Source organism: Clarias gariepinus, chromosome 15, assembly GCF_024256425.1.
Source record: "Clarias gariepinus isolate MV-2021 ecotype Netherlands chromosome 15, CGAR_prim_01v2, whole genome shotgun sequence".
NCBI classification, from domain to species: domain Eukaryota; kingdom Metazoa; phylum Chordata; class Actinopteri; order Siluriformes; family Clariidae; genus Clarias; species Clarias gariepinus.
Window position 1 is genome coordinate 10,862,477 of NC_071114.1, and position 26,861 is coordinate 10,889,337.

Consider the following 26,861-nt stretch of genomic DNA (forward strand, 5'->3'; position numbering starts at 1 on the left):
GATTTATGAGATGGGTTTCACAACACGTAGACGTGCCTGCATGCTTATTTGACTCTGTGAGTCTGTGAACGAAGGTTCCAGCGAGGAGATGAGATAATATTTTTTCTGTGTTTTTTAAACTTTTTATGTTTTGCAGTAAGTCACATCGCTAATTGCCCCGAAATGAAGTTGAGTTATTTTCTTACAAACATGTCTGCAGCATTAAATAAACATTAGCAGGGATCAGACGAGGTTGTGTTGATTTTTCCAAGTTGGCTGAATTGAATTGAATTGAGTCCTTTCCAAAAAAAAAAAAAAACATGGCAATTGGCATGTATTACAGTGGGTGTGGGTATCACTTACACTCATTAATGTGGGTTTTACTGACGACTCAGAACAAGGGAACGAGTAATTACTTACCCCTAGTGGAAAGCATGTGTTTTCATTTTCTGACACACTACATTTAATTTATGACAAGGGGCTATCTCAGCTGAAGGCGATGTGTGTACAGCTTGCCAACTTTAAAATGTAACAATTCAGTGGTAATTTTAAAATCATAAAAAGATTATGTGAGGTTTTTTTTTAGTGCGATTTATAATGGAGTACCATGGTGGATGCGTCCCCATGGCAACAGTGATTAATATGGTGTTTGTGTGAGCTTTTCATTATAAAGGAAATTCGCATAACCGTTTATTTATATGCGGATACGATAATTATACAACTTTTAGTCTCTTTCTTAAACAGTGCATCCAGGCTGGGAGTCGCCTCGAATCCCTAGGGCTGGCGCTCACTCCGGCATCAAACGTCACGAAGTGTTTCACCTGCATAGCACATCACAAAGATGCAACGACCCTCGCTTCCAGAGACAAAGATGGAATTCAGTGTGTATTGGCAGATCATATTTTTTTCAGGGAGCAGCTTGTGTTAACACCTGATTTTGTTATATAAAAAAAAGCTCTGTTTTGAGAATATCTAGCAGTGTGTTATTTCCCTCAGCACCACAAGCAGGAAAAATGTACACATGTTGAGTGTCAGGGAGAAAAAACTGGAACAGGAGTAATGAACGTTTGAGCACGGCAGGCACAGCGCCAAAAACCTGATCAGGGGAAACATCGAGCTTTTCAGGGTGGAGAGTCTGGAGTAGTTCTGCCGTCTGAATCGAACCAGAGCTCTCCACCCGGTCAGTTGAGACTAATTCACAGTAGGTCATGACCAATCTCAAAGAGAAAGCTCTTTCGCACGCACACCGGACCGGAATCTCACACACACTCACATGGGGCTATTATCAGCAGGCTGCCAGACTAAGCTGTTTCCATCCAGCTGGAGGTACAAGATATTGGTCAGTATTTATTTAGATTTAAACATGCTGTGATTTAACAGCTCTGTGTTTTCACCGTACACTATTTATGCACTTCAGCCAGCTTTATATATAGGTACAAACTTGTGGGTAATGACTCACGAATGTGAATTGGCAGCAGCGAAGAAGACTTTGACATTTATCAAAGCAAGGATGGCATTATTGACGTTTTTGCTTTCCTGATAGGATGCAAATTTAACTACAAGAAATCTTGAACGTATTTTTTTTGACAGAAACCTTTATTTTCCAGTACAGCATTTAAGACGAGTTACACCAAATGCATGGTTTCGTGTGCATTTCAGAAGCAATGATTGTTTTCGTCCATCACGTATTGTCTTTTAAATGGACGTGGAATATAACCTTTTTTTGTTGTTGAAATCTAATTGAGCATTCTTGAAAATAGCAGACGCAAGCATTGTTGTTCCATCATTAATGCTTCTGCCATGTGCCAGGAATAAAATATAGGTCATAAAAAAATGTCTCCATATTACTCTCTTTCTATAATTCAATTCCAGATCAAAGATTTACTGGCAGCAGAACTTGCATTTCTTATAAGCTATAAAAAAAAAAAAAAAAAAAACAGGTTGAACTAAATTTGTCTTTCTTTTTTTTCAGCCCCACCTATTTCAGATGCCACCTCAGTGCCAGCACCACCCCGAATGACAACCACCACGATGACAACAACAACAGCACAGCATAGAGGCCTAACAACAACCATAAACACTACGGGGACCAGGGTTGGCAACAAGCCCCCTAAACCCCCAGCGGCCCCGTCCCGAACTACCACACCTCCGTCCCTGGAGTCGTTCCCTTTGCCCAAGCGGTTCTGTGACAGCGTAGAGCGAAGGGACATCCTGTGGCCTCAGACACAGAGGGGCATGCTTGTGGAGCGACCATGTCCCAAAGGAACCAGAGGCAAGTGTGTTTGCTTCACCGAATGCAATTCACTTAAAAGAGGCATGAAGCAGAGCACTTGTCATGACCGGGGCTTTGTTACTTGTTGTTTGAGAATGTTGTATGTTTTAGAGTGAGGTGTTTCATGCACAGATGAAATAGCAGTATTATACCGCATGTCTTTCATGGATGTGATATCACATGTACATAACAAATCAAGTCCTAAAGTGGGTTTATTTTCAGGCACTGCCTCCTACATGTGTGTCCTCTCCACCGGGGCTTGGCACCCTAACGGCCCAGATCTAAGCAACTGCACCTCTCACTGGGTCAATCAAGTGGCTCAGAAGGTTTGTATTCATCCAGCTGCATGACACCAGACATACAAATATTCCTAATAGCTCAGAGAGTTTGTTGAGCTCACCGTCATGAATATAAAACAGTCCCCAGTGCCAAATTTTGAGCACAGGCTTCTCGCTATCATTGGCTGAGATTGAGAAACGTAGCCTCGAGCTACCCAATAGGGCGCCCCGCTGCTCGATCTGATAACGCATCGTCTGAATGCGTGCTCTTAAAGGGCTAATGTGTTCTGCAAACTGAAGTTCGAATGGGCTGCCATTAGATACAATGGACTGCCCACACCTCACGCGGCAGCAAAATTAACTTTTTTTTTTTTTTAGTAGGGAAAAAAAAAAAACCCTGTCTAATGCGCACAGGATGTGTTATCAGTTTTTAATTACTAAGCGATGGCTCGTGGGTGCTGTTAGCGAAGCATATTTCCTCACAGCGTGAAGATGTCATAATTAGGGGCGAGAGGCCTGCAGACGCAGAATGATATTTCTCAGCTCCTGCTGCGCGGCTAATTTGCACAATCTTTCAGATTCGGAGTGGGGAGAACGCGGCCAACCTGGCCAACGAGCTAGCAAAGCACACCAAAGGGCCCATCTTCCCCGGCGACATCAGTTCCACCATGAGGCTCATGGAACAGCTGGTGGACATCCTGGATGCCCAACTACAGGAGCTGAGGCCAAGCGAAAAGGACTCTACCGGACGGAGCTTCAACAAGGTAGAAATAGATTTATCTTTGTCTTTTAACTTTACTTTTAGGCACATGGAGCTGACTCAGCAACTTCACGACTTTACCCTCTGTTGTTGCACTTATTACTGGACATAAAAAACACACACACACACAGCAGTATATTATTTTTACTCAAGGCTTGTAGAAATGATCAGACGAATTCTTTTAACTCTTTTGTGTTGAGACCAATCAAAAATGGTGCATTAGTGCGGTGTTTTACTCAGAACAAATTCATATTCACTTCTTTTTTTTTCTTCTTTTCTTGTTGGTTCTGAGTTTGTTATTCTAGATAATTAATCTAGTATTATTTCTGGTATCGCCAGCGATAACTGTGACTTCAGAGGGTTAAATCCTCGTTAAGCATTAGAAATTTGGCATACAACTGATGTAATCGTCTGCAGTATATTGATTTTGATTTTTTGGCCAGACACCACCTTTTAAATTTGGCCTTAATGCACACAAGAGAACGAGCAATCGAAACAGCTCATTAGTGTTGCTGAAGTCCATGTGGAACAGTTATGTGTGTCTGAGGGCCAGTGTTTTCTAACGTCTTTCTTTCTTTCTTTCTTTCTTTCATCTGTCTTTTTGTCTCCTTTCTAATAAAAAAAGCTTCAAAAGCGAGAAAGGACATGCAGGGCATATATGAAGGTATACTTGTGCCAACGGTACCATTTTTCCTTTCTTTACATGTTCCTCCTCCCACTCCTCCCTCTTTCCCTGCCACTGCTAAGCGGCATGTTTCACTGCCATGTAGCGTCTCATTTTCTCCATCACTTGATGAATTTTGATCTACAAGTGCCCTCCAAGCTTGTGCCAGCTATACTGTGACTTGGAACCATCATCTCTTACTAATCAGTGCAGTTTGTCTCCTGCTATGGTACATGGCAGTATGTGTCAGCATTTGATTTGCAGCTTGGCTGTTCATTGTTTCTCAATTTGAATAGCTGTTAAAAAAATGTTTTGATTTCTATGCTATGTCAAGATCGTACATTATTTTTCATTTAGACAAAAAACAAAAAACTGTGGTCCACTTAGGGTCTAGTGATATTTTAAATGCGCACTGTGAGCGCGCAGGCTAAATCAGCAGATTATTTTGGTTGGATGCACTTTTTTGCAAAGTATGCTATACACATAGATAGTCTGCATCGTACAGCAGCCTGTCAGGAGAGGATTAAGGCATGATTAAGGTGCAGCATGTAACTGGACAGTGACACGGTTCTTATTAGTTTGGGCTTTCTATTCCAGCACATTGTCTTTTAACGGAGACATTAGCCGTTATATAAGCAATGTAACAAGGTTCATTATAGCTACTGTAATGATTCCAAATTGAAATTCCAGATTTCAAACCACAGGCTTCAGACGTGTAACACGATTATCTCTTAATCAGGGTAGGATGACGCAAATTCTCCATTCGCCGCATTTCATTAAATATTAATTAATAAAATATGTGATCTTATTAAGGCTATTCAGGACAGAGAAGGAAGGAAAGAAAGAAACGGAGGAGGGCTTGGTTGGAGGAACGAGGTAGTGATGGAATACCACTTGGTACTTAGTGTCACAAAGTAAATGAATTGAATGTGGCTCTGTGATGAAAGGAACATCAGTAAAGGTGGAGTAAAGGGGGCTGACTTAGCATAACACTAATCTCATGCACACTGAGCCCGGGCCAGAGTAAAAGTTTGCGATGTATTGAGAAGGGCACCCTGCAATGCTTATCAGCTGAACAGCGAAACGCGGTGGCACGGAAGATGTATGGCTGCCGTCGAATCGCCTGACCTGAACCTTATTGAGCGTTACAGGCCTGGCAGGGTTTCTAAGCAAGCGTTAAACACAAGCTTTTTACCTAAGATGTCACTATATCTAGTGACTTATGATCCTGTGAAATGGGACAACTGTGAATAAAAAAAGAAGTGCAATTCCCATTCTGTTCATCCAATATAGGTGCGTCGAGCCTTCTCCGGCATTCCGGATCGCATGAAGTGATGATAAATGCTGTCGAACAAACACAAAAATGACCTCATTGTGCAGTTAATGCAAATTGGATGGCTGCGCAATCTTGCGGTAAGCAGCGCTTTGTACTTTGTACCGAATATGCTTTATTGGATTGAGATGTGAAGGTTAAACAGACCAGTAAAGCTATGAAAGAAATGGCTGTTATGCTGCTGCAACCATTCAGTGACAATACATGCCTTGAGACATGGTGCATTATCATGCTTTATGTGCAAGTGTGGATACACTGTAACCATGGAGGGATAAATGTGTGCCAGGAAAACATCGTCTACCCCATAGGCTCTGGTTCTCCTTCGGGGAAAATAAGAGTTTCAGAGCGAGAGCTGCACAATTCACGGACAAGTTACCGTCCTGTGTTTTTCAGCACGCTACAGGGAACATTACCATTATGTAAAATAGCAGAAATGAAACAAATTACATAAAGATTGCCATTTTAGTGTGGAATAAAGGTAGACAAAGAAGCTAACATGCAGGAGGCTGGGCATTTTGAGCTTTCTAACATTTACATTAATGTACCTTTTTAAAAGCTTTTTAAGTGGTGTAGCAGCAGTCACACAGTCACAAGGTTGAGTTTCACACCTTGAGTCTATTTTTGCCATTGTCACAGATGGTATTTCACTGAAAGCATGTATGACATTCAGCACAGCGAGCTCCATTACAGTAACTCCTGGTCTACAAATGCGTTCCAACATAAAATGTTCCTGGACCTAAGCCCCAGGAACTGCCTCGGTTAGTACCTTTGTGATAACCCGTCACAGACTCAGACGTACGTGCATCGCATCCACGATGCAAGAGAAATCTCAATTCTTCCACGGCCAGGCGACTTTCCCACACTTTCCCATTTCCTATGTTGTGGCCCATTTGTGGCAGCGTCCCGTAAGTGCTCCTTAGATGGCATTTAGCAAAGCAGTGTTCAACTCGGATGTGATTAGCCTAGTTGTGGCCCGACTGCTTTCTTGTGCGATTATCGCCATCCTCTTTTGACCTCTCTGACAAGCTGTTTTCATGCACAGAGCTTGTTCAGTGCTTCTTTTTGCTCCATTGTTAATAACCTCTTGAAACGGTTTTGTGCGAACAGCTTAGGATAGCTGTTTGGGAAATACAAAACCAAATATCACTCCACTTTAAAAGTTAGGAAAAAGTCTAGTGTGTAATTGAACAACAATTGATAGTAGACATACTGATTTTATACTATACACCATAGGTACGTCACATATGACTTATGTCAGTCGGTATTAGAGTTTATAATTTATTCACAGTTGGGTCATTTCCAATAATCAGAATCATATTGTGATCAGTTTTTCACCTGTTGTATTTTTTCATGCATCAGTGGTAAATTTGCCAGAAGCAAAAAATATAGGGCTAAAAATGCTTAAAAGAATAAATGCTTGAGAAATGCAGAAAACTGTAAACCCTGGTACTAGGAGTAACAAGCTGTTGGTAGTCAGACACCAGTGTCAACAGCAGCTAGTGGCATTACCCTGCAGGTGTGAATATGAAAGATGGATAAAGAGCAGGAGTTTGGAGCCACATAGCAAATTGCTAAATCACAGGTAGACTGCGGGAGGCTTTCCTGCATTGTGAAGCAGTCTGGATAAATAGACACGTTATTTTGCATTGTTATGTTAAGTTATTTGTGGAGTTATAATGTTGTTTTGTAAGATCCAGAATTTCCGCATATATTTGCATGTTATTAGCACATAGGAAAACTGTGAGTGCGTAAGTCTGCTTGGGGTGTTTTTTTGAATAATTACTGATGTATTGTGCAGGCGACATCCCCTGACCCCCCACAGTTTGTGTGAGTACCCCCTGCTAGTAAGATGTTATCATTGCAAGCCTTAAGCATAATAAAACTATAAGCCCTAAAACTATGTCACACCAATGAACACTGAATTAGATAGGTTGCCTGATGATCCATTAAATCATCGGTTCGCAAACGGGTTGATGAGAGACAACTGTGTCGATGCGTTTAAAGTAAACTTATTTTGTGAATACTATAGTGCTTTGTATTTGCCACATCACTGAAATCTTAACAATGGTTAATGTAACTTTGAAAGAATAGAAGAATAACCTGAGTGATTGTTGATTGAGGACGGTGATGTCAGTGCAGGACTTATCCATGTATGTACTGGAATATATGCAAATGTGCACAGCAAGTGTGGCAGTGAGCGGTGGAGGATGTTCAGTATTTGGTTAGATCGCATTCTGAAAGCTCAGAAAGCTGTTAAAAATATGTGTCTGATTTATTTGTAAACTACATGTTTGACTCTATGAAAGAAGCATAGTGCTCTGACTGTTATTGCAACATGCACCACGGCGCTTGGGAACTTTTATGCTGTTCTCTACGTTTTGTTTGGGAAAATCCCATGATTAAAGATTTTTTACTGGTTGTAATTACCTTTAAAATGAACCCTGGCATTTAGCACTTTATTTTATTTAAATTGTGCTGAAATTACTGTGCTGAAGTACAAAGCCAAAACATATGGAAAAACTGTATTACTGTCCAGTTTCTCACAATCAGCATCTCCCCCTCTGTCTTTTCCTTACTGATTGTGCTTATGGTGGATGGAATATGCTTTTATGCAGATCCGTCTTTTTTATTATTATTATTATTTTTAGTTTTTTTTTTTTAGTTTTTTTTTTAGTTTTTTTAAAGAAACTGTATTACCCAAAACATGGTAGTCACGTTGTAAAGGCATGCATGTTTGTTTTTGTAGACATAGGTTATCTGGCACTAGTATAAATCAAAAGCTTTGACTTTCGACATCATTATCAGTGCTAACATGACGGTTCCTTTTTGCTCGCAGGCTATCGTGGATACCGTGGACAACCTGCTCCGGCCAGAAGCACTGAAGTCTTGGAGAGGCATGAATATCACAGAGCAGACTCACGCTGCCACCATGTTACTAGACACTCTCGAAGAAGGAGCCTTCGTCCTTGCTGACAATCTAATGGAACCAGCAATAGTGAAAGTGCCAGCCAGCAATATAAGTGAGTACTGCCGGTAAATGTGGCTAATCTAAAATACGTCTTGTTTGCCACAATGGGATTTCCAGTCTAGACATTTTAAAAGTGCATGTACTTTGTGTTTTTAAACAGGAATCATATTTGGATTAAGCTTCGTACGTTGCAGCAAAGTGATTATTCAGTGGCGAAAATCCATGTTTAATTTAATTAAGTGCAAGTTGGTCTTTTGGGATGTGGCCTTAAATCTACAGACAAAGCTCTTGTGTACAAGCTACTGAGGCCACGGTACACTTACAAAACTAAGCAAAGGTCATAACGAAGATGCATGATTCTAGAACTACTTTTGGTTTCAGGCTTTTTTTTTTTTTTTAAAGACATTTATGGCATTTGGCAGATGCCCTCATAAAGAGTGACTTACATTTTATCTCATTAAAAATCTGAGCAGTTAAGGGGCCGACAGTGGCAAATTGGTGATGCCTGGGACCTTCAGATCAGAAACCCACTGCCTTAACCACTGAGCTACCCCTGCACACACACACACACACACACACACACACACACCCTGCCACACTCATCCCCCCCCCCCTCCTTCATTTATTATCAGGTTCTATGTTTTTACAAAATTGTTTTGCCCGTCACAGAAAAGAAATAATAGATTTCAAAAATAGTCTAGCCTTCCGGTCATTGATGTCTCATCTGAACAATAACTTTTCCAGCTTTTCAAGGGCATGAAATACGCCTGCAGTCATGAAGTCAGTAATTACTATCAGCCTTGATAAATGGAAATAGGTGGTTACAATCAGGGTGTAATTGTTTGTACCCAGTGTTTTGCACTTTGAGAGTAAATTTACCAAAAATGCAGATACAGAGAGATAATCATGTTGATATTTGATTTTATTATATGCGCATGTCCTTGTTTAGTCCGTGTTTTAATAGTAGAACGCGTGTGTGTGTGTTTGGATGTGCCAGATATTCCTCTCTAAATTTAGTCAACAAATGCAATTCATTTTTTGCAGGTAATTTTGATTTGTTATTTTTCTGTATGGAAAGCATGTTAAGCTTACTTTTAAATCAAGGAATGGTGAGATAATTAATTATAAATAAGAAAGCCTCAGGACAAAATGTTTTCTTTTCTCTCTTTTTATCCAGTCCTGGATGTGTATGTGCTGAGCACAGATGGCCAGGTGCAGGACTTCAAGTTTCCCCAGAGCAGCAAGGGTGGGATATCTATCCAGCTGACAGCCAATACAGTTAAACTGAACAGTCGGAATGGTAAAAACACACACACACACACACACACACACACACACACACACACACACACACAAACATAGACAGCAGTGGCAAAAGAAATGCGTCTAAGGCATGAAAAGTATTAAGTTCCAAAGCATGTTTTTTTTTCATGTATACATGGATTTATTTTTTTATTCCCTCCTGGTGTGTACCTGCAGTTTTGGAATAGGCAACTTGTTTTTGGTTGCCTCCATTCTCGCATAATTACTGCTGCAAAAGCCTGCCATTTTATGTTGCCTCTTTTGGACTCGGCTAAAAATAAATGTGTAATAAACGCGTGTGTAGGAAACTCGTTAGAGAAATGGTACGTGTGTTTTCTGTAGAAACAAACACATCTGGACAAAGATGACTTAAAGCATTTATCATTGGATAAGCGACTGTTTGTGTGTAGGAGCAGGGATGCTGTATTTCAGCAGTCACTTTTGTTAACCTCAGCTAGGAAGACAATTAACAGGACTGAGTGGAAATCGTACAGACCACACTGGATGTCCATCCTGATAATTCCATAATTCCCTCATGTTCTACTTTGACCACTTTCCTGATCATTGATCACTTCTTTATAAAATCAGACTAAGTCTTCATGAGAGATCTTGGTTTAAAGTTGAAGCCATGCTTGCGTGGTGCGTGCACAGGGCAATATGTTTCGCTTCCTTCAGGAGCACAGCACACCAACTTATTGATTTCAGACTTATAACACAGCACTGACGCCATCCCTTAGGCGAGACTGTCTAAAGACTTTTAGTCGTATTAATAACGCTGGAACGGTGGGCATGACTCGGCATATCTGGGGAGCTCCTGGATATCAGCAGTTTTACCTCATATATTGCAGCCCTATCTGAAGCTGTTCGTCTCACAACGTCTTTTCTTTTAAATAAGATTCCTGAACTTTAGCCGCGTCTCTCTCGCTCGCACTTCGTTCACAGGGCTGCAGAGCACCAAGTGAAATTCTGTGTACATACAGACTCTTATATATATGAGATATATATATAAGAACAAAAACATATATATATATTATTACATATATATAACATATATATAGGTATTAATATATATATATATATATATATATATATATATATATATATATATATATATTAATACCTACCTGTTGTGGGCTGCAGAAACCTGATCGTTGTACATCAGCACTTAATCTCTTTCATGTTCTTTTCTTTCTTTTTAAATCGCAGGTGTTGCCAAGTTGGTTTTTGCTCTGTACAAAAACCTGGGCCAGTTCCTGAGTACTGAGAATGCAACAATCAAACTGGGCAGCGAGGTGAACGGCCACAACCTCACCGTAGCCGTAAACTCGGATGTCATCGCTGCCTCAATCAACAAGGAGTCCAGCCGAGTCTATATAACCGAGCCAGTGATTTTCACCCTGGAACACATCGATGTGAGTCTCACAGCTAAACAAACACACAAGTCATAAGAGCAGGAGCGGTGGGAAAGCAGACAGAAAAGATAAGGGGCTTGTAAACTCTCCTCATTTTTAAATACCCTGCAAGGTCAGGGATGCATTTGTTAAAGCCATTGAACATGAAATTAACTAAGAATGAACTGTTGATTATTTATCTTGACAAAATTCCTAATGAATACTAATTTGTTTGTCGACATTAGGACGTAAGTGATACAATTCCCCCTTTTTTTTTTTTTCAATTGGAAAATTAACTCCCAGATTAGCCAGACAATGTGGGATGAAATTACCAGAAGACCAATTATCATTTGTCTTTTAAAGTGGTCAGAAGTGCTCCCAGAGGAAGCCTCTGCTTGATTTTTCCTCTCTATCAAAGTAATTGTGTGATTTTCACAGACATGCCTTAAAACCATTATACTCTCTATTAGAAGCTCATATAATCAATGGTCCCATGCTTAATTTCTCACTTGTTTCGCAACGGCACTGCACGTCGAGCGCCGCGCGTTTTTTGTAAGGAGAAGAATTAATGCTATACGATCTAGGTGCATGACATCATGAATAAATTTTTTTTTTGCCTTTTTTTTTCGCCAGATGCAACACTATTTCAACTCAAACTGCTCCTTTTGGAATTACTCAGAAAGGAGCATGATGGGATACTGGTCCACACAAGGCTGCAAGCTTGTTAAGTCCAACAAAACCCACACGACCTGCTCGTGCAGCCATCTCACAAATTTCGCTGTCCTTATGGCTCATCAGGAAATGCTGGTAAGATCGGGTCGGAAGTAAACGGTGGCCCAGTAACCCTCACCCATTCGTGTTGAACATATATATACAATCCAGGAGGTGTTTGTAGCTCTTAGGAAGCTCGAACAGATGGTTGTGACACACATGATCTATCATCGCCTTGGCAAAACGTTTTATTCATCTCTCCTCCCTATATGTCCTCTCCATCCATCCTGTCGTTCTCCAGGGCCCAGGCAGAGAGCACAAGCTGCTGCTGACGGTCATCCCTCGTGTGGGCATTGTGGTCTCACTCGTCTGCTTGGCCATGTGCATCTTCACATTCTGCTTCTTCCGTGGCCTGCAGAGTGACAGGAACACCATCCACAAGAACCTTTGCATTAACCTCTTCATCGCCGAGCTCCTCTTCCTAATTGGTCGCAGCGTGACAGAAGTCAGGGTAAGCGCTGAAGGCGAAACATTGATTTTGGATTTCTGTCGTACATCGTGTCAAACTGAGTCTCTTCCTCCAAGAAAAAAAGTTAACGATTTCATATTTCAGCTGTAGTCCTCTGTAGAGAATGCAGTAAAGAAGCGAGGCAGGGTCAGAGTGTATGATTCCTTGCGCCGTCACTGAGTTCTTGTTTGTTTATAATCATAGTTGTTTATTTTTATTCCTATTAAACACAACCTTTATAGCGTTTGGTTTCTCAATAAGATTTTATAGCAAATAACACTTAATTGAGACCATTATCACAGTGTTGTTCACAGGTTCACGCGCGAGGTTTAAGAAGCAGATTTTTTCATTCGTCCTGCTATAACATCTGTGTGTCTTACAGATTGGATGCGCGATCGTCGCCGGCATCCTGCATTATTTCTTCTTGTCCTCTTTTGCTTGGATGTGTCTGGAGGGGGTTCATCTCTATCTCATGCTCGTGGACATCTTTGAGAGCGAATATTCACGAAAGAAATATTACTACGTCTCGGGCTACCTGTTTCCCGCCATCGTCGTGGGCGTGTCCGCGGCTGTGGATTACAAGAGCTACGGAACGGAGAAAGCGTAAGCCAATGCGAATATCCGGTTTTAATCAGTGTTTGTGGAAGAGTCTGCTGTGGATTGGCAACTTTTAACTTTTCTCGTGCGCAAGAAGCGCTGTCTGCAACATTGATGAGACACACACACACACACAGTAAATCTTTAAGAGGACACCTGAAGTGACTGTGGTTTTTATCGGCTCAAAAAGCCTCTAGCGGGCTCTTGTTTGTAAAACACACTCTAACAAAGACAAGTGCTGCATGGCAAGGCTTTTACACAGATTAATGATAGCGTTTTAGCTCAGGCTAGAGGTACTAAGGGCTCCTCTTTGTGTGTGTGTGTGTGTGTGTGTGTGTGTGTGTGTGTGTGTGTGTTAATGTGTGCCTAATACAGGTCACACTGCCTTGTCTAAGCTTCTTCTTAATCATGGCTAAAGGCAATAATGCAGCTCACACACATTTCTACAGATAAATATATATAGAAAACGAGTGCTTATGGAATGAACTGTGTTTTCTTTGTAACACTGCAGTGTGAGACAAGTGATGCGATGAGTGTAACAGCTTTTTTTAGCCGCATTAATAAGTATATTAATGGAAGGTCCTCACAAGTAAGGATAGCAAGAAAAATGTGTGTGTGTGTGTGTGTGTGTGTGTGTGTGTAAAATGTCTTCTGTGGTTTCTATTAGCACAGTGTAAGTTTGCACTAATTTAGGTAATCAATATTTCTTGCCGGAGGTCACAGACAAGAGCACCTAGATACTTTTACAGACAATTACCATCTTTGAGCTGCATTTAACAGTAATGTATACACTGGCTTGCCAAGCCTACAACATCGTAATGTGATCCACACCAGACAATGTGCTATCTTAGTGAGGTCCCCCCCTCCCCCCCTCCTCTTAATCCTTATCAAGAGATGACATCGCTTTTTAAATAAATGTGCTATATATACCGTGTGTATATACAGTACTGTGCAAAAGTCTTAGGCACCATATTATATGCTGCACCAATTCTGTTATATATGTTTATCATGTCTGCATAATTATGTACGAAATCATTCAGTATTTCCATATAAAACTTAAAAATGTATAAATAAATAACATTCCAGGAGAATATATGCATGGCTGTATAGAAAAAAAATATATAGTACAAGACAGACCAGTTTTCAGATGGAAACACAAAAACCTAATGTACGCTCCTGAGATGTGCATGAAAATAGAAAGGAGCGAGTGTGAAAAAGTTACCAGAAGAACTCATATTCTCCAGCAAGCTCAGTAAAACCTAACAGCTGTTTTACTTATAGTACTGTGCAGAAGCCCTGGGCACATACAGAAATATGGCATAAGCAAAAGGTGCTTTTAAAAACATTTCTGCATAATTAAACTTCTATAAAGAGCAATAAAGAGTAATAAAATAAACAGTTAATATTTGGAGTAAAAACTCTTAAAATCAGTTTTAGACAGATTTGTGCAGTTTTATAAGAAAACAGTTATTATATATGAAAATACTGAATGATTTATATATATATAAAATTAGTGCTGTGCAAATGTCTTAAGCACCCTTTTTTCTCCTTTTTTTATTTTAACACTTGAGTTCTGCAGGATGCTCAATAAACAGTCAATGGTAGCTAACTTAGTAGCTAATTTACTCATAAAACTCCACAAATCGTACGTGAGACTAAAGGGTCCTTGAACAATTTTCACACCACATATTTAATTTATTCCATAAATTAATTTTTTACTGTGTTTTATAGTTTTTTTCCCCCTTTTATGACATCCTTGCTCTACAGCATGTATTTGCATATGCCTGTGCAAGACTTTTGAAGCGTACTATATACCGAACACAGTATATGTAATGTTTTTGCAGGCTAAATTAGGTTTTAATACATGTGGTCTGTCCCTCTGTGTAGATGCTGGCTGAGACTGGACAACCACTTCATTTGGAGTTTTATTGGACCTGTTACCTTAATCATTATGGTATGTTCAGTCTTATTCTTGGCTCTGTTTGCATGTGCATCTGCATTGGAAAGTGTGTGCATACCAAGTGGAAAGAAAAGAAAGGGGGGGAAGAAAAAAAAAATAGGTGCTTGCCTCCAGACCTGGCCAGAACGATACACCTCATAGTTAAAGCAATAATTGACTTCTCCAAGCCAATGACAGATGCTGCGACAAGAAGCGCCATGGTGTGAAAACATCAAGCCAGGCTGCCTTTGTTATTTCCTTGGCTTGATTTAGCCGATCGTAGCGCTTCGATTTCTGTGCAGATCAGTTCAGTCTCAGCAAACCCAGTCAATGCAACCCACTGTAGGAGAGGAGCACTCAGAAAAGCTGGTGTGAAAGGCCTGAGTAATGTTTTTGTGGGAATAATTGTGCCACGATGCAGAGAGGCTTTCACAACAGAGCATTAAAGTATAGTGTTATCCTCAAAAAATACCCAGCATGCTAGTGAAGGACCGATATTAAATGGCACACTGAGATTTTCTTTTCTCTATTTTTTCTTCTTTTCTTTTTTTTTTTTTGCAGCATGACTTTTTCGGGTAACTTTCCCTTATACTACAGCACTGCCAGCTGCGTTTCCCCTACAGCATTTCTATAGTTGGTTTTAAGGAGCATTCAGACGAAGGGCATACATGACATATCATATTGACACAGCTGCTGTTCGAGCATGCCGTTATTTACTGGTTATGACTTCGCTGCCTCCAAGTAGATTGGTGAGCCACTGAAGCAAAAGGCCTGTGGGAAGCTGAGGAGGAGAAGGATGTAGAAAAAAAGAGAGAGAGGCGGGGGGGATTCTAGCAGGTGGTATTTACATGAGCTGTTTGGCTTTAGAGTTTTGCTATCTATTTGTTTTCCCTCTTTAATCTTTGTCCTGGGTCAATGCTTGTCACGCTGAAAATGAAGACAGGAGGTGACAAAGGTGGAGAAATGTTTGACCAAGGCCAAGTTCATTATGCGCAGACGACATGACCTCCTCGAGTGCTGTCAGACGCCGAGATTACAGTAATGGAAAGTGCCGTTTGTCTTACAGTAGCTGGGGAGAGCATGGTCCTTGTGCGTGCTGAAAGTTATGAAACGTTGATAAAAGAAGAAGAAAAAAAAGACTGCTAAAGAATATGCTCCACTAACAAGTTGCAGATTAGGCATCACCCTGAGTTTGAAAGCTCTCCAAAGGGCTCTTTTTCAGAGGCATGTGAGACACTCTCATTTAGCCACTTCTCTGCCAGAAACCATATGCCGGTTTGATGTATGTGTTTGCAACAGCTCTGATTACCAGAATCCATGTTCCAGTCATCTTCAACCCAAGGCCCGTGCCCCTTATGAAGCTGATTTATTGGTGAGGATTCAAGCAGCAGGAGTCACAGTTCTCAAGGAGTTGTCGCGGTCCATTCTCCCAATCGACAATGTGCGAGGAGTTCTCCGGGGAGTCACCGGGACCAAGGTTTCCCCTGAAACCCATGACCCTATTTTTATTAGCACAGTGTACATTTATACTAATAGAAATAGGGTTTCTCAGCAAATTGGCTTTGTCCTTGTCAGTGAGAAAAGCGGTTCGGGAGGGGGGGAGGCAAGGGGAAAAATGCACACAAAGACAATCTCATTATTCAACGTGCAACTCTCGCAGCAGCCTAATTCTAGCAAAAGAGGAAAAATAGAGCACTTCTGCTGAATAGAGCATGAAAGGCCTAGGGTGAGCTTGTAGCTTTGACAAACACTGCTCCTCTTACAGTGCTTTTTAAAAGTGGTGGCTCTTGGAAGCTTTTGGAAGCGTGCAGGCAGCCAGAGGTTGGCTCCCTCTGGGACTCAAAGGGGCATTAGATCTATGTAAAGAAGAACATGGAAGTAATGAGTGGTCTCGAGGCATCGGATCATGACACATCGTGAGCTGTTTGCATCATCCGGACAGCTCCATCTGCACCTTTAATATTTCATCCGGTTCATGCAGAGTTCACTGGGCACACACGCCGACTCCCACAGCGCGGTAAAAAGCTTTCTCCACAGTACAGCTCAGGGCTTTCTATATGGAGAGAGAATAGAAAGGGAGAGGGAGAGAGAGAGAGAGGAGCTAAGTCAGGAACAGCTCTCACAAAGGTAGCGGAAGCCCCAGGGACGGCAGCAGGGAAAGTGAGTTGGTGGTGTGTATGGTGGAGTGTATGCTTGCCTTGCTCCCCACACACACTCCCTCTTCTCCTGTCTCATCAGATCCATGTCACCACTCCAGGCAGTGTGAGAGTGTATGAAGGGCATTTCAGTACATGGAGTCACGCCAGTGCCACCAACAAACACAACGTCACGCCGGCATCGCGGCAATCTGCCAAAAAGGGCCGATACGCCGTTTTTTTTGTTTTGTTTTGTTCTGCTCTGCTTTTTATCCCTTTCTTCCTTCTTTCATTGGCATTTGTGTCCTGTCACTGACTCCTGTGTAACAGCTGCTGATGTGAGGGAGGAGGTATATTGATTATCTCTGCTGTTTGAGGGCAGTGTACAAATCAATTAGATTGTGCGGCATCAAAAAGAAGCAAGTCGCCGTGCCGAAGCGTATTTCACACCAGCTTCTGGTGCTGTTCATTATGAATATGCTTTTTTTTTTCCTTTCTTTTTTAGCGTTCACAGCACATACCATGCCACATTATAAAAAAGGATCTTGCAACCTCAGCAAGTTTTGTTTATGTGTGTGGTTTGAGTGCGGGAGTGAAAGAGCGTGAGCTGTACAGATACATACTGTTCATTCATTCACACCTTTTGAGTCTGGCCCCATTTACATCCCTAAATAATTGTTTTTGTCTACTGTTGTTCTGTGTTTTCACTTCTCTCTTAACAGAGCTCGTGTTTATCTTGCAGCGTGCCGGATTGCCATTCATTTTTCACACCTTTATCAATATAGAATCACCCAGCAGTCGGCTCCGGCACTTTCACTCGGGCTGCAGCGATGTTTAGCCCCCTCCTCTTTTTTCCTCCTCTCGAGAATGCCACAGTTGAAATTTTTTTGTCTTTTCTTTTTTTTTTTTAAGAGTACCTTGATTTATTAACACAGGCATTAACTCTTTTTCAACAGCTTAATCTCATCTTCCTGGTCATCACAATGTACAAAATGGTGAAGCACTCTACTTCATTGAAACCAGACTCCAGCAGGTTGGAAAACATAAAGTAAGTGAAGCTGTTCCGAGTTTTAATATTTCTGTGTAGTTCATGTTACATAGTAGAACAGGACAGAAGAAATATTTCTAATTTTTTTTGTTTTTTAAATGTCAGCTACGTCCAGAACATATCACTTTTAATATATAAAAAAAAAAAAGTTCTTTTTAGATTCCCGTGTTTTGATAGTGTTCACTAAAGTCTTCATGGTGAGGTCTCCCTGTAGAATAGAGGGGTGTGTGAGTGTCTGTGTGTGGGTGTTTGTCTTTAGCAGGGTGCTGAAGAGAGAGAGAGAGAGAGAGAGAGAGATTAACAGCGTTTCCATGTGTTTCATTTGGAAAATAACAGAACCTGTTTTAGTACTAGAAATGAGAATATGTCTGTTTATTACTTTATGGTCCTGCAAGTGTGGTTATCATTTGTTTAATGTCTAGTAATAATATTCAAACATGCCTTAATTTTCAATTTGTCTCACTTATTTCACTCAAAAGACAAAATCCTGAGTTTCATCAAAAGTGATTGACAGGGTTTTATACTCCTGAAATAATGAAAAAAAATTAATAAATTAAACCTGGATGTGTTATAATTTTGCTTGTATCCTGTCAGAACTTTTTAAATAATTTGAGCTTGCAGGGCCAAGGATCGTAGCCCACATGGCACTGGATGCACTATATGCATGCTGCATGTGGAGAGAGCTAATCTGTGGCATCTCCTTTCTTTTTTCTTCCTGTTTTTCTTCATCTACCCCCTCCCTCTCTCTTTTTGTCTCTCTTTTTGTCTCTCTCTCTCTCTCTCTCTCTCTCTCTCTCTCTCTCTCTGTCACCCTTTTCTTACCCGAACCAGTAATTATCGCGTTTGTGATGGCTACTATAATACAGATTTACCTGGGTAAGCTCTTGCCATATATCACAACCTATGATGGCCACTCATAAAACGTTAGCGCCGTTGTAAATTTTTCATGGCAGAAATATATACAGGCACATTTCCAATGAAATTTCACTAGACCCCCGTCTTATCACGACGACCTGTTTTAACCCATATTGTTTGTATAGCTGTGCTCACATATTACATGCTGAATAAATCAAATGTTTCTGGTTTTGCTGTTTAGTTGAAAAAGGAAGTATAGATGTAAAAAAAAAAAAAGAAAAAGAGGGCCCACTACGACTGTAAATCTTTATTACAGTACTGCTTTTGTCTGACTCACTTTAAAGCATATGTTCTACATTTTGTACAGTATCTTACTCTGCGTAAGTGAATTGGCTCAGCACAATTTCCATCCACATCATTATAACATACACAACGATAATGATCATCATCTTTCCTCTGACCCTGCCAGCTTCATCTCTGTACAATTTCCAGCTTCACAGTTTTCTTTCTTTCTTTCTTTTTTTTTAAAAACTGGACTCTGATCTGTCTGACCCGATTTTGTCTCTCTTCCCTGCTTACCACGCTCTCTAGCTATGAAGATAATAAACCATTTATCAAGTAAGACTGTCAGCTAGACGTTTCTTTCTCAGCCTCGTAGTCTCCCTTTCATCACTCTGCCACTCTCGTCAGTCTTCCTCTGACCTTCCAGCTCCTTCATCCTCAGTTTAAAATGCCCATCCTCCATGTTTGTCAGTGCTCTTATCTGTCAGCAAGGGTGTCTGAAGGTTCCCTTGAATCTTCACACACCACTCCTCCTTTCTCCTTTTTTTTCCCTTCAGTTCCTTTCTTACTTCTAACTCTATCTCTTTGGTTTCTTAGCTAGCCAAGATGTGTTGTCAGCGCCTCCTCAAGTGTAATGGACCTATTTGAAATGATTGCAGTCCTCAAATATTCCTTCTCTCCTCCTTCTAAATGCAGCTCAAAATGACATGTTTCTTCACATGCTAGTGTGGCACACACATAATTCCCACACTCGAAATATCTTAATATATGACTGAGAACCAGATTGATACACGTGCATATTTCTCCATTTCTTATTTATTCAAATCTTGGTTTTGTTCCCTTACATTTCTCATTTCTCCCAGCCCCAGCTCAAATGATATGGACCTGTTTTTAAAACTTTATTACACCATATATATGTTTTATATATAACCCCCCCCCACACCCCCCACACCCCCTCACCCACATTCTAATTATTATTATTTTTATGTTTTAGTAAATGTCTTACTTTCGAGCCATCATCAGTGCCTATTGTAAAGCCTCACATTCAATGACACCCCGCAGGCTCACCGTTGTTGTTGTGTGTCTTTGTTTGCAGGTCCTGGGTTTTAGGAGCATTTGCCTTGCTATGTCTTCTGGCTCTTACCTGGACCTTCGGATTGTTATTCATCAATAGCGAGTCCATTGTGCTGGCCTATCTCTTTACCATTTTCAACAGCTTTCAGGGCATGTTCATCTTCATCTTCTACTGTGTGCTTCAGAAAAAAGTGAGCTTTAGTCTATTATATATTACCTTAGGTTTCCTATGAACATTGTACTGCTTAATTAAATCTAGAGCCCACCTTTTATACTCTACCACAGTTAGTAAAATTGGTTATAAGAGTTTTTGAGTTGTTAACAGAAACGTACATTCAGGAGCTCGAAGATCACAAATGGCTTTTGAATTGCAGGTTCGTCGAGAGTACAGCAAATGCCTCCGCCACACATCTTGTTGCAGCAGCTTGCCAAGCGAGAGCTCCCACAGTTCCACGAAGACAGCAACAACAAGGACAAGTGCTCGCTACTCCTCTGGCACACAGGTAAACTCAGCACACCGCGCCTAGAAGAACCGAGCTGACCCAGTTTTTTCTCTAGGTTTCAGGAAAGATAAAGCACAGTTGTGAATCGAAAGCAAGGTTGTGAACTGATCATATAAAACATGTAATATATGTAACCTGTAATGATTCTATTACAGCATGCAGTGAAGAAGTGCATTGATTTTTAAAGCGCTTTGACAGATGGTGGTTTTTCTATGTACATGCTCCCAAATAATGACCTGTATCTGATGTTTATTAAATTGTCGATAATTTGGTTTAAGGCTTTCTCTTACACACTGTCTATGTTAATCTAACAGAGTCGAATCAGAAGAATGTGGAACGACACTGTAAGAAAGCAGTCGGAATCTTCATTTATTTCAGGGGACATCAACAGCACATCAACCCTCAACCAAGGTCAGTCAGAAACCATCAGTGCAACATCATTTTAGTCTCTTGAACTTTTTGTGAACTAATAAATTAGAGAAGTGATGTTAGGTTATAGTTTTCCTTTGTCAGTAAATGTTAATAGACTCATTGTTTTGTAGTACTAAACCTTGGATGGGTGACAGAATAAAGAAAAATCAATTTAAAGTGTAATTAAAAAGTGTAAAGGCCACTGTTATCCCGATAGGATGAAAATGATCATTCAAAATAACTTAGAGTGATTTGGAATAATCCTTCGCTTTATAGGTGTGTGCCACAACAGCATACCCGAGTCACTGTTTTGTTTTCTTTAGTTTTTTTCTTTAATTTGTCACACATCTCTGCATGATGTACGGTTTATAAGAAGATAACAGTGTGTGTCTAGACTAAAAGTCACATGGTTCAGAAGAGCTACACATTTTAAGTTCATTAGTTCCTTTGCTCCTAACACACACCCAGGCACATCAATTAATCAAGATGTACAATGACCTAGTGGATGCTATTTGAAAGACTTAGAAAAAAAATGTCATTTATTATTTAGCCAGGGCACAAATGTATGATGATGAGAAGATGATGTTCAACTCTAGCTGACCCAAGTGGTAAGGTTGTGTTCCTTAGTCATCGCTTTGGCTTGCTCTAGTATGCTAAAGCAGTCCTTCATGCATGCATAAGTCAGGAGAGGCTGACATCCTTTTCCGCTCTTCATGCTTCTCTTCCTTTGTACTGTCCAACACAAATATTTCAGATGGGATTTTTTTTTTTTTCTTTTTTAAACATATGCGTCTTATGGGTGAAAATGAAATTCTAAACGAGTACAGTCAAATGAGATGCTTACCAGTCTGTCCAGATAAGTGTTAAGATTCTTTAAAGCTGGTAGCTCCTTTTCACCTTATAATTCAACTGGCTTGTGCTTGTAATAACAGATTGGATCATAGTAAACATTTCTGGTATACCAAGCAGCTCAGTAATAATTAGCCTTTCATCAAAACAAGCAAACAAAGCTAAATAAAAGATTGATTCTGGAAATAAAATGTTTTGTAATAAATGCTCTAGAATGAACTCAGATTTTGGTCAGGATTAAGTATTAATTATAAGATCTTGTATCTTTGTACATGTTTTCTGAACTTTTTTTTTCTTCCTTCTCTCTTACTGATCCAGGAATGACGTCCAATTATCTACTAACAAATCCTCTTCTACGACCTCAAGGCACTAACAACCCGTATAATACCTTACTGGCCGAAACGGTCGTATGTAACTCTCCTACGGCTCCTGTCTTTAACTCTCCAGGTGTGCTTACTAAACCACTGCATTCCTCTATTCTACTCTGATGATGCCTTTGCTGGTGTGCTGTATCTCTCCCTTTCTCTCTCTCTCTCTCTCTCTCTCTCTCTCTCTCTGTCATACAAACCTAAAGTGATTATTAATCTTAAAACTTTTCAGTGTCATCTCTGATAAACTGTGTACAATTCCAAGACACAGCCTTTTAGTTTATTAGAGAGAACACTGCTGTATACATTTTGTTCACAGTTCATTACACTGTAATTGTTGCTATTGATTTCTGATTGTGTGATAGATTTGATTGTATTTCAGAGAATAATAGGTGAATATTATGAAGCAAGCTGAAGCTTTTCCTCAGAAATGTGGCATGACAACGGCATGAAGCCATTCCTTTTCTTCATTTTTTTTTTTTCCGTTGGAATTAAAGCCAATTCTGCATAATCAAGTTAAAATTGATTGGTGTCCATTTCCCTAGCTTCAGCCTAAAACACAATTAAAGCATATGTCCCTGTGATTTACAAGCCTGCCCCAGGGTGTGACATTCAAGTGCTGTGACATTTTGGAAATTGATGTGAAACCTTAATATCTATTTGCTCTGCTTTTTCCCTCTTGCTGCATGGCTGTAGCGACCTACAGAGAGACAAGTATGGGAGTAAAACTTAACTTTGCCTATCAAATGTAAATTTTTTTTCAGCATGATTTTTTTTTCTAAAAAGGCACAGACCCTGATTTAGCCTCAGACCATCTATATTCAGTGAGCAAGCGGTTCAGAAATTCTTACAAGGTGAAATATGGCCTTTATCCAGACTGACCAATTCTTTAATTTAATTTTGCACTCAACATTAAATAGCTTTAAGATTTATGATAAAAACAGTGCTGCTGCTGCTAATAATAATCATAATAATCATAATAATCATGATAAAACAATGTGTATCAATAAGAAGCTAAAAATGTAATAGTATGAACAGTGATGTCAGTAACACAAGGAATGGAAGAAATTTTTTTATGTTGCAAAAACACACTTTAATATGTGTGCCAAAAATTATTCAATAACTGGACTTGTCGTACGAACGTATTTTAGATGTTAATGACTTAACAAATATGAATACTATGTTGCTTGTATGATCATAGTTTTAGTGTAACCTTAGAAAGTAGCCTTAAAATTATCATTAACCCTGTGTCTGCATTATTACAGGTGAATACCATATGACTTAATATATAATTATTATAATTAATATTTAATAATATATATATAATATAATAATTAGTTATTATAACTATAATTATTTTATTTTATTATATAATTTATGATTATGGCAATAACCCCTGGCTGTATAGGATATGATTAATGACTGTTACAAATGCATAACTGTAATACATTTAGATAATTTAAATATTTGACAATATTTTATATTATTAAAATAATATAAATAATAATAAAAAAAATATTAGAAAATGCATCGCCCACGAAAAATATATTTGTAAATAAATGTGCGTTCATGACAGTAGGTTATATATATTGATATATACTGAATAAAGGATTAGGTCTAAGGTTAAAAAGTAACATCGAAAAACTATTCAATGTAACGAGTATACTATTATCATACATGCTTGCAATATCATTTAAATAGTTCAAGCTTTCAATCTCTTGGTCAGTTATTATTTATTTTAAATAAATACTCAAACATTTTTACATAGAAATTATATTTAAAGATAATTGGTTAAATAAATAAACAATTACTATACACCAGTCAGCCACAACACTAACACTAATATAACTCTGATATATATATTTAAAAAATAGCATTTTTACCCCAGTATTACTTGTAACACATTCCATCCAGTAATGAGCTATAAATAAATGCCTTAGTCTCAATACTTTCCACTTTCTGTGCGTAATTGGAATTGTGTTAGAGATGCAGTATCATAACTTCACTCCTCATTAAATTATTACTATGATCACAAATGGATGATATCATTTGGATCACTTTTATTAATGTCTGCAGGTAATTTAAACCAGGATATCAGTGTGGCAAAAATTAAGTTATTTTTTTCTATAGCAGTTGCTATAATTTTGCTTTGTGTACGTATTTATTCCGGATCATAATTACACTGATTGCCAGTTTTTCTAAATGCTAATTATTTTTGGCTGTTATCACTGAGAAGCCATCTCACAGCAAAACACAGTTCAGTTTTCACACATATCATAGTTGTAAGGTTCAACAGAATGTTTTCCTTTTACTCCCCTTTCTCTCGATCTTAAACCCCTGCTAGGCATTACAAATGCTTCCCTCTTTGTCTGCTTCACCATTTTACTACATGTTTTTTTTTGTTTGTTTTTTTTGTCCCAAGACCTCAATTTAAAGAGCTGCTGATAACTGTTAACCTAGCGTAGTCTTTATGGTGTTAAAAACAGAAAAGGGCAGAAAAAAACATTTGAAACTTTCGCTGCAAGCTGTGAGGAGAACGTAGGCTTCAGATCAACCTTCACCTGCCCAAGGCAACAACACTCATGTACCCACTCAATTAGCTGCAGACTTAACGGCCCAGCTCGCAAAAACAAACTGAATGGTGACATTTAATGAGGAGAGAAGCCTTTAATTGTCTATCAGACTTAATTTGATGAACCCTTGCTCACATTGATTTTGTCAGTGATTACATCATGTTTTACAATGAAGTCATTTGTTTTTTGTTGTTGTTGTTTTTTTTTTGTTGTTTTTTTTTTTTTTTTTGTTTCTTTCTTTTGTCCATCAGCTACTCTTAGGCCAGACAGCCTGAACAGACAGACATGATGTGAGTTGTCTCAAGTTAGTCATTTCCACTTGCCTGTCTGTCGTGCTGTTGGATTTGCTTGCTGGCTTCTTTATTGTGAGAGACTTGGCTGTCTGTGGTTTTCTTTTTTCTTTTTGGTCCCTTTTTTTGGCCATGTGCTTTTTTCATTTCCTTTTTCTCATATCCTCCCACCTCCCCACAGAACCCCATTCTCACTCCCCCTCCCAAAATAAGCTGAAAGACTGATGAATTATGTTAATATTCTAACTTGCCCATCTGTGGCTCCACTTTGGCAGTGTTCTTTAAAATGTGTTTGTGATGTTTGTGCAATTCTTTTTCTTTTTTATGTTGTTTAGGATATCTTGATTATCATGCTAGCAGACTATAGAGAATGCATTTAACATCATAAAAAATGCTTTAGATTTAAGTGTCATGCTTGAAATCTAAAGCCAGTCCTAAACAACATAATTGATCTTTTTTTTTTTAAACTTTTTCTATCGTTACAGGGCCAGTAGTGACTAATATACACCCCTCCTCACATGTTCTGTTGTTGTAGGACACTCAATGAACAATGCCAGGGATACAAGTGCAATGGATACTCTACCGCTAAATGGTAACTTCAATAATAGCTACTCGCTTCGGAATGGGGACTACGGCAACGGCGGCATCGGCCTAGACGAAGCTGCCTTCGAGAAGATGATTATCTCAGACCTGGTTCACAGCAACCTGAGGACATTCGCCAAAAAACAGCGGCACGAGCCTCATCTGTCCACGAGGAATGCAGCTGTGGGAGGGACCAGTAGAAAAGAGGAAGCTACTGTGGTTGAAACTACATCTTTGGTACCCGTGGACAGCGAGAGCAGCCATTTAATGGTGGGGAGTCTAAGCTTGCACCATCACCACCAGCACCACCTGGATGCCCCTCTCATCCCCCAGCGGACTCACTCGCTCCTGTATTACACTCAGGAGAGAGCGAGAACCGAGCCCACAGCTACAAAACACAGCCTGCAGCCACCCACTACGGACTCCCTGTACTCCAGAGAGCTGAACCTGAGAGACCCGCCCTTAACCGAGAGCGGCCTCCAGACAGAGCAACTCTCGCCCTCCAAACACAGCGAGGACGAGGACGCCTTCTACAAGAGCATGCCCGATTTAGGGGCCGGCCAACAGCTGCAAAGCTACTATCAGATGAGCAGGGGAAGCAGTGACGGTTATATAATCCCCAGCCCCCAATCCCCTAAAGAGGAGTGCGAGCCAGAGGTGGACGTACGGGAAGGACAGATGCAGCTCATCACAAGCCTTTAATATGTTCTTTTTCTTAATTTTTTTTTTTTTTTTTTTTTCAAAAAACAATCTGCACCAGTTGCCACAAGGACACTGGGTACTAGGGGAGGGTTTAGAACAAGGTTCATACTTCATCTCCCCCTCTCGTCTTTCACTACTTTCCCCTCAGAAACATAGCTCTCCACTGTTCCGCTGACATCCCCAAAGACGTGTAGTCCGGTGTAGCTGCATTGCAGTGTGATTCTGCTTGTCTAAATCAGCACTGATTTGACTGGAAAAAAAAAAATCAAACATGGGATTTGATGGACACGCGAAGTCTTAGCGCTGCCAATGTTGACTGACTCAGAACTATGGAATGATTTCACATAAAAAAAGAGAAAAATATACCAAATAATAGTATTTCCTGTTTCAGCTCATACAATGTTTGTCAGAGGTTGTACATAGGGTCACTTATCTTAAATCCAGTTTTGTATTATATACAAAAACGGAGTTTCCAGCACGTAAGCAG

The 26,861-nt window shown here is 39.8% G+C and overlaps 1 protein-coding gene across 23 annotated transcripts in view; it reads left to right on the plus strand.

The window, feature by feature from the left end:
• The window catches only part of adgrl2a (adhesion G protein-coupled receptor L2a), a 96,102-nt gene extending 69,695 nt beyond the window's left edge, over positions 1–26,407 (plus strand). For 2 of the 23 annotated variants that reach the window (XM_053512888.1, XM_053512889.1), the window contains 19 exons: positions 1,952–2,251; positions 2,474–2,577; positions 3,108–3,293; positions 3,915–3,953; positions 8,123–8,306; positions 9,432–9,554; positions 10,763–10,968; positions 11,581–11,754; positions 11,960–12,169; positions 12,549–12,769; positions 14,651–14,717; positions 17,794–17,885; positions 18,717–18,761; positions 20,119–20,287; positions 20,471–20,599; positions 20,914–21,010; positions 22,178–22,306; positions 22,924–22,941; positions 25,626–26,407. In XM_053512888.1, coding sequence (XP_053368863.1) covers positions 1,952–2,251; positions 2,474–2,577; positions 3,108–3,293; positions 3,915–3,953; positions 8,123–8,306; positions 9,432–9,554; positions 10,763–10,968; positions 11,581–11,754; positions 11,960–12,169; positions 12,549–12,769; positions 14,651–14,717; positions 17,794–17,885; positions 18,717–18,761; positions 20,119–20,287; positions 20,471–20,599; positions 20,914–21,010; positions 22,178–22,306; positions 22,924–22,941; positions 25,626–26,374 — 3,242 coding nt within the window. In that variant the 3' untranslated portion in view covers positions 26,375–26,407. Of the gene's footprint in view, positions 1–1,951; positions 2,252–2,473; positions 2,578–3,107; positions 3,294–3,914; positions 3,954–8,122; positions 8,307–9,431; positions 9,555–10,762; positions 10,969–11,580; positions 11,755–11,959; positions 12,170–12,548; positions 12,770–14,650; positions 14,718–17,793; positions 17,886–18,716; positions 18,762–20,118; positions 20,288–20,470; positions 20,600–20,913; positions 21,011–21,560; positions 21,619–22,177; positions 22,307–22,923; positions 22,942–25,051; positions 25,091–25,575 lie in introns of all 23 variants that reach the window. The other 21 variants (XM_053512892.1, XM_053512910.1, XM_053512891.1 and 18 more) reach the window with 15 other exon arrangements.
• Positions 26,408–26,861: the final 454 nt, after the last annotated feature.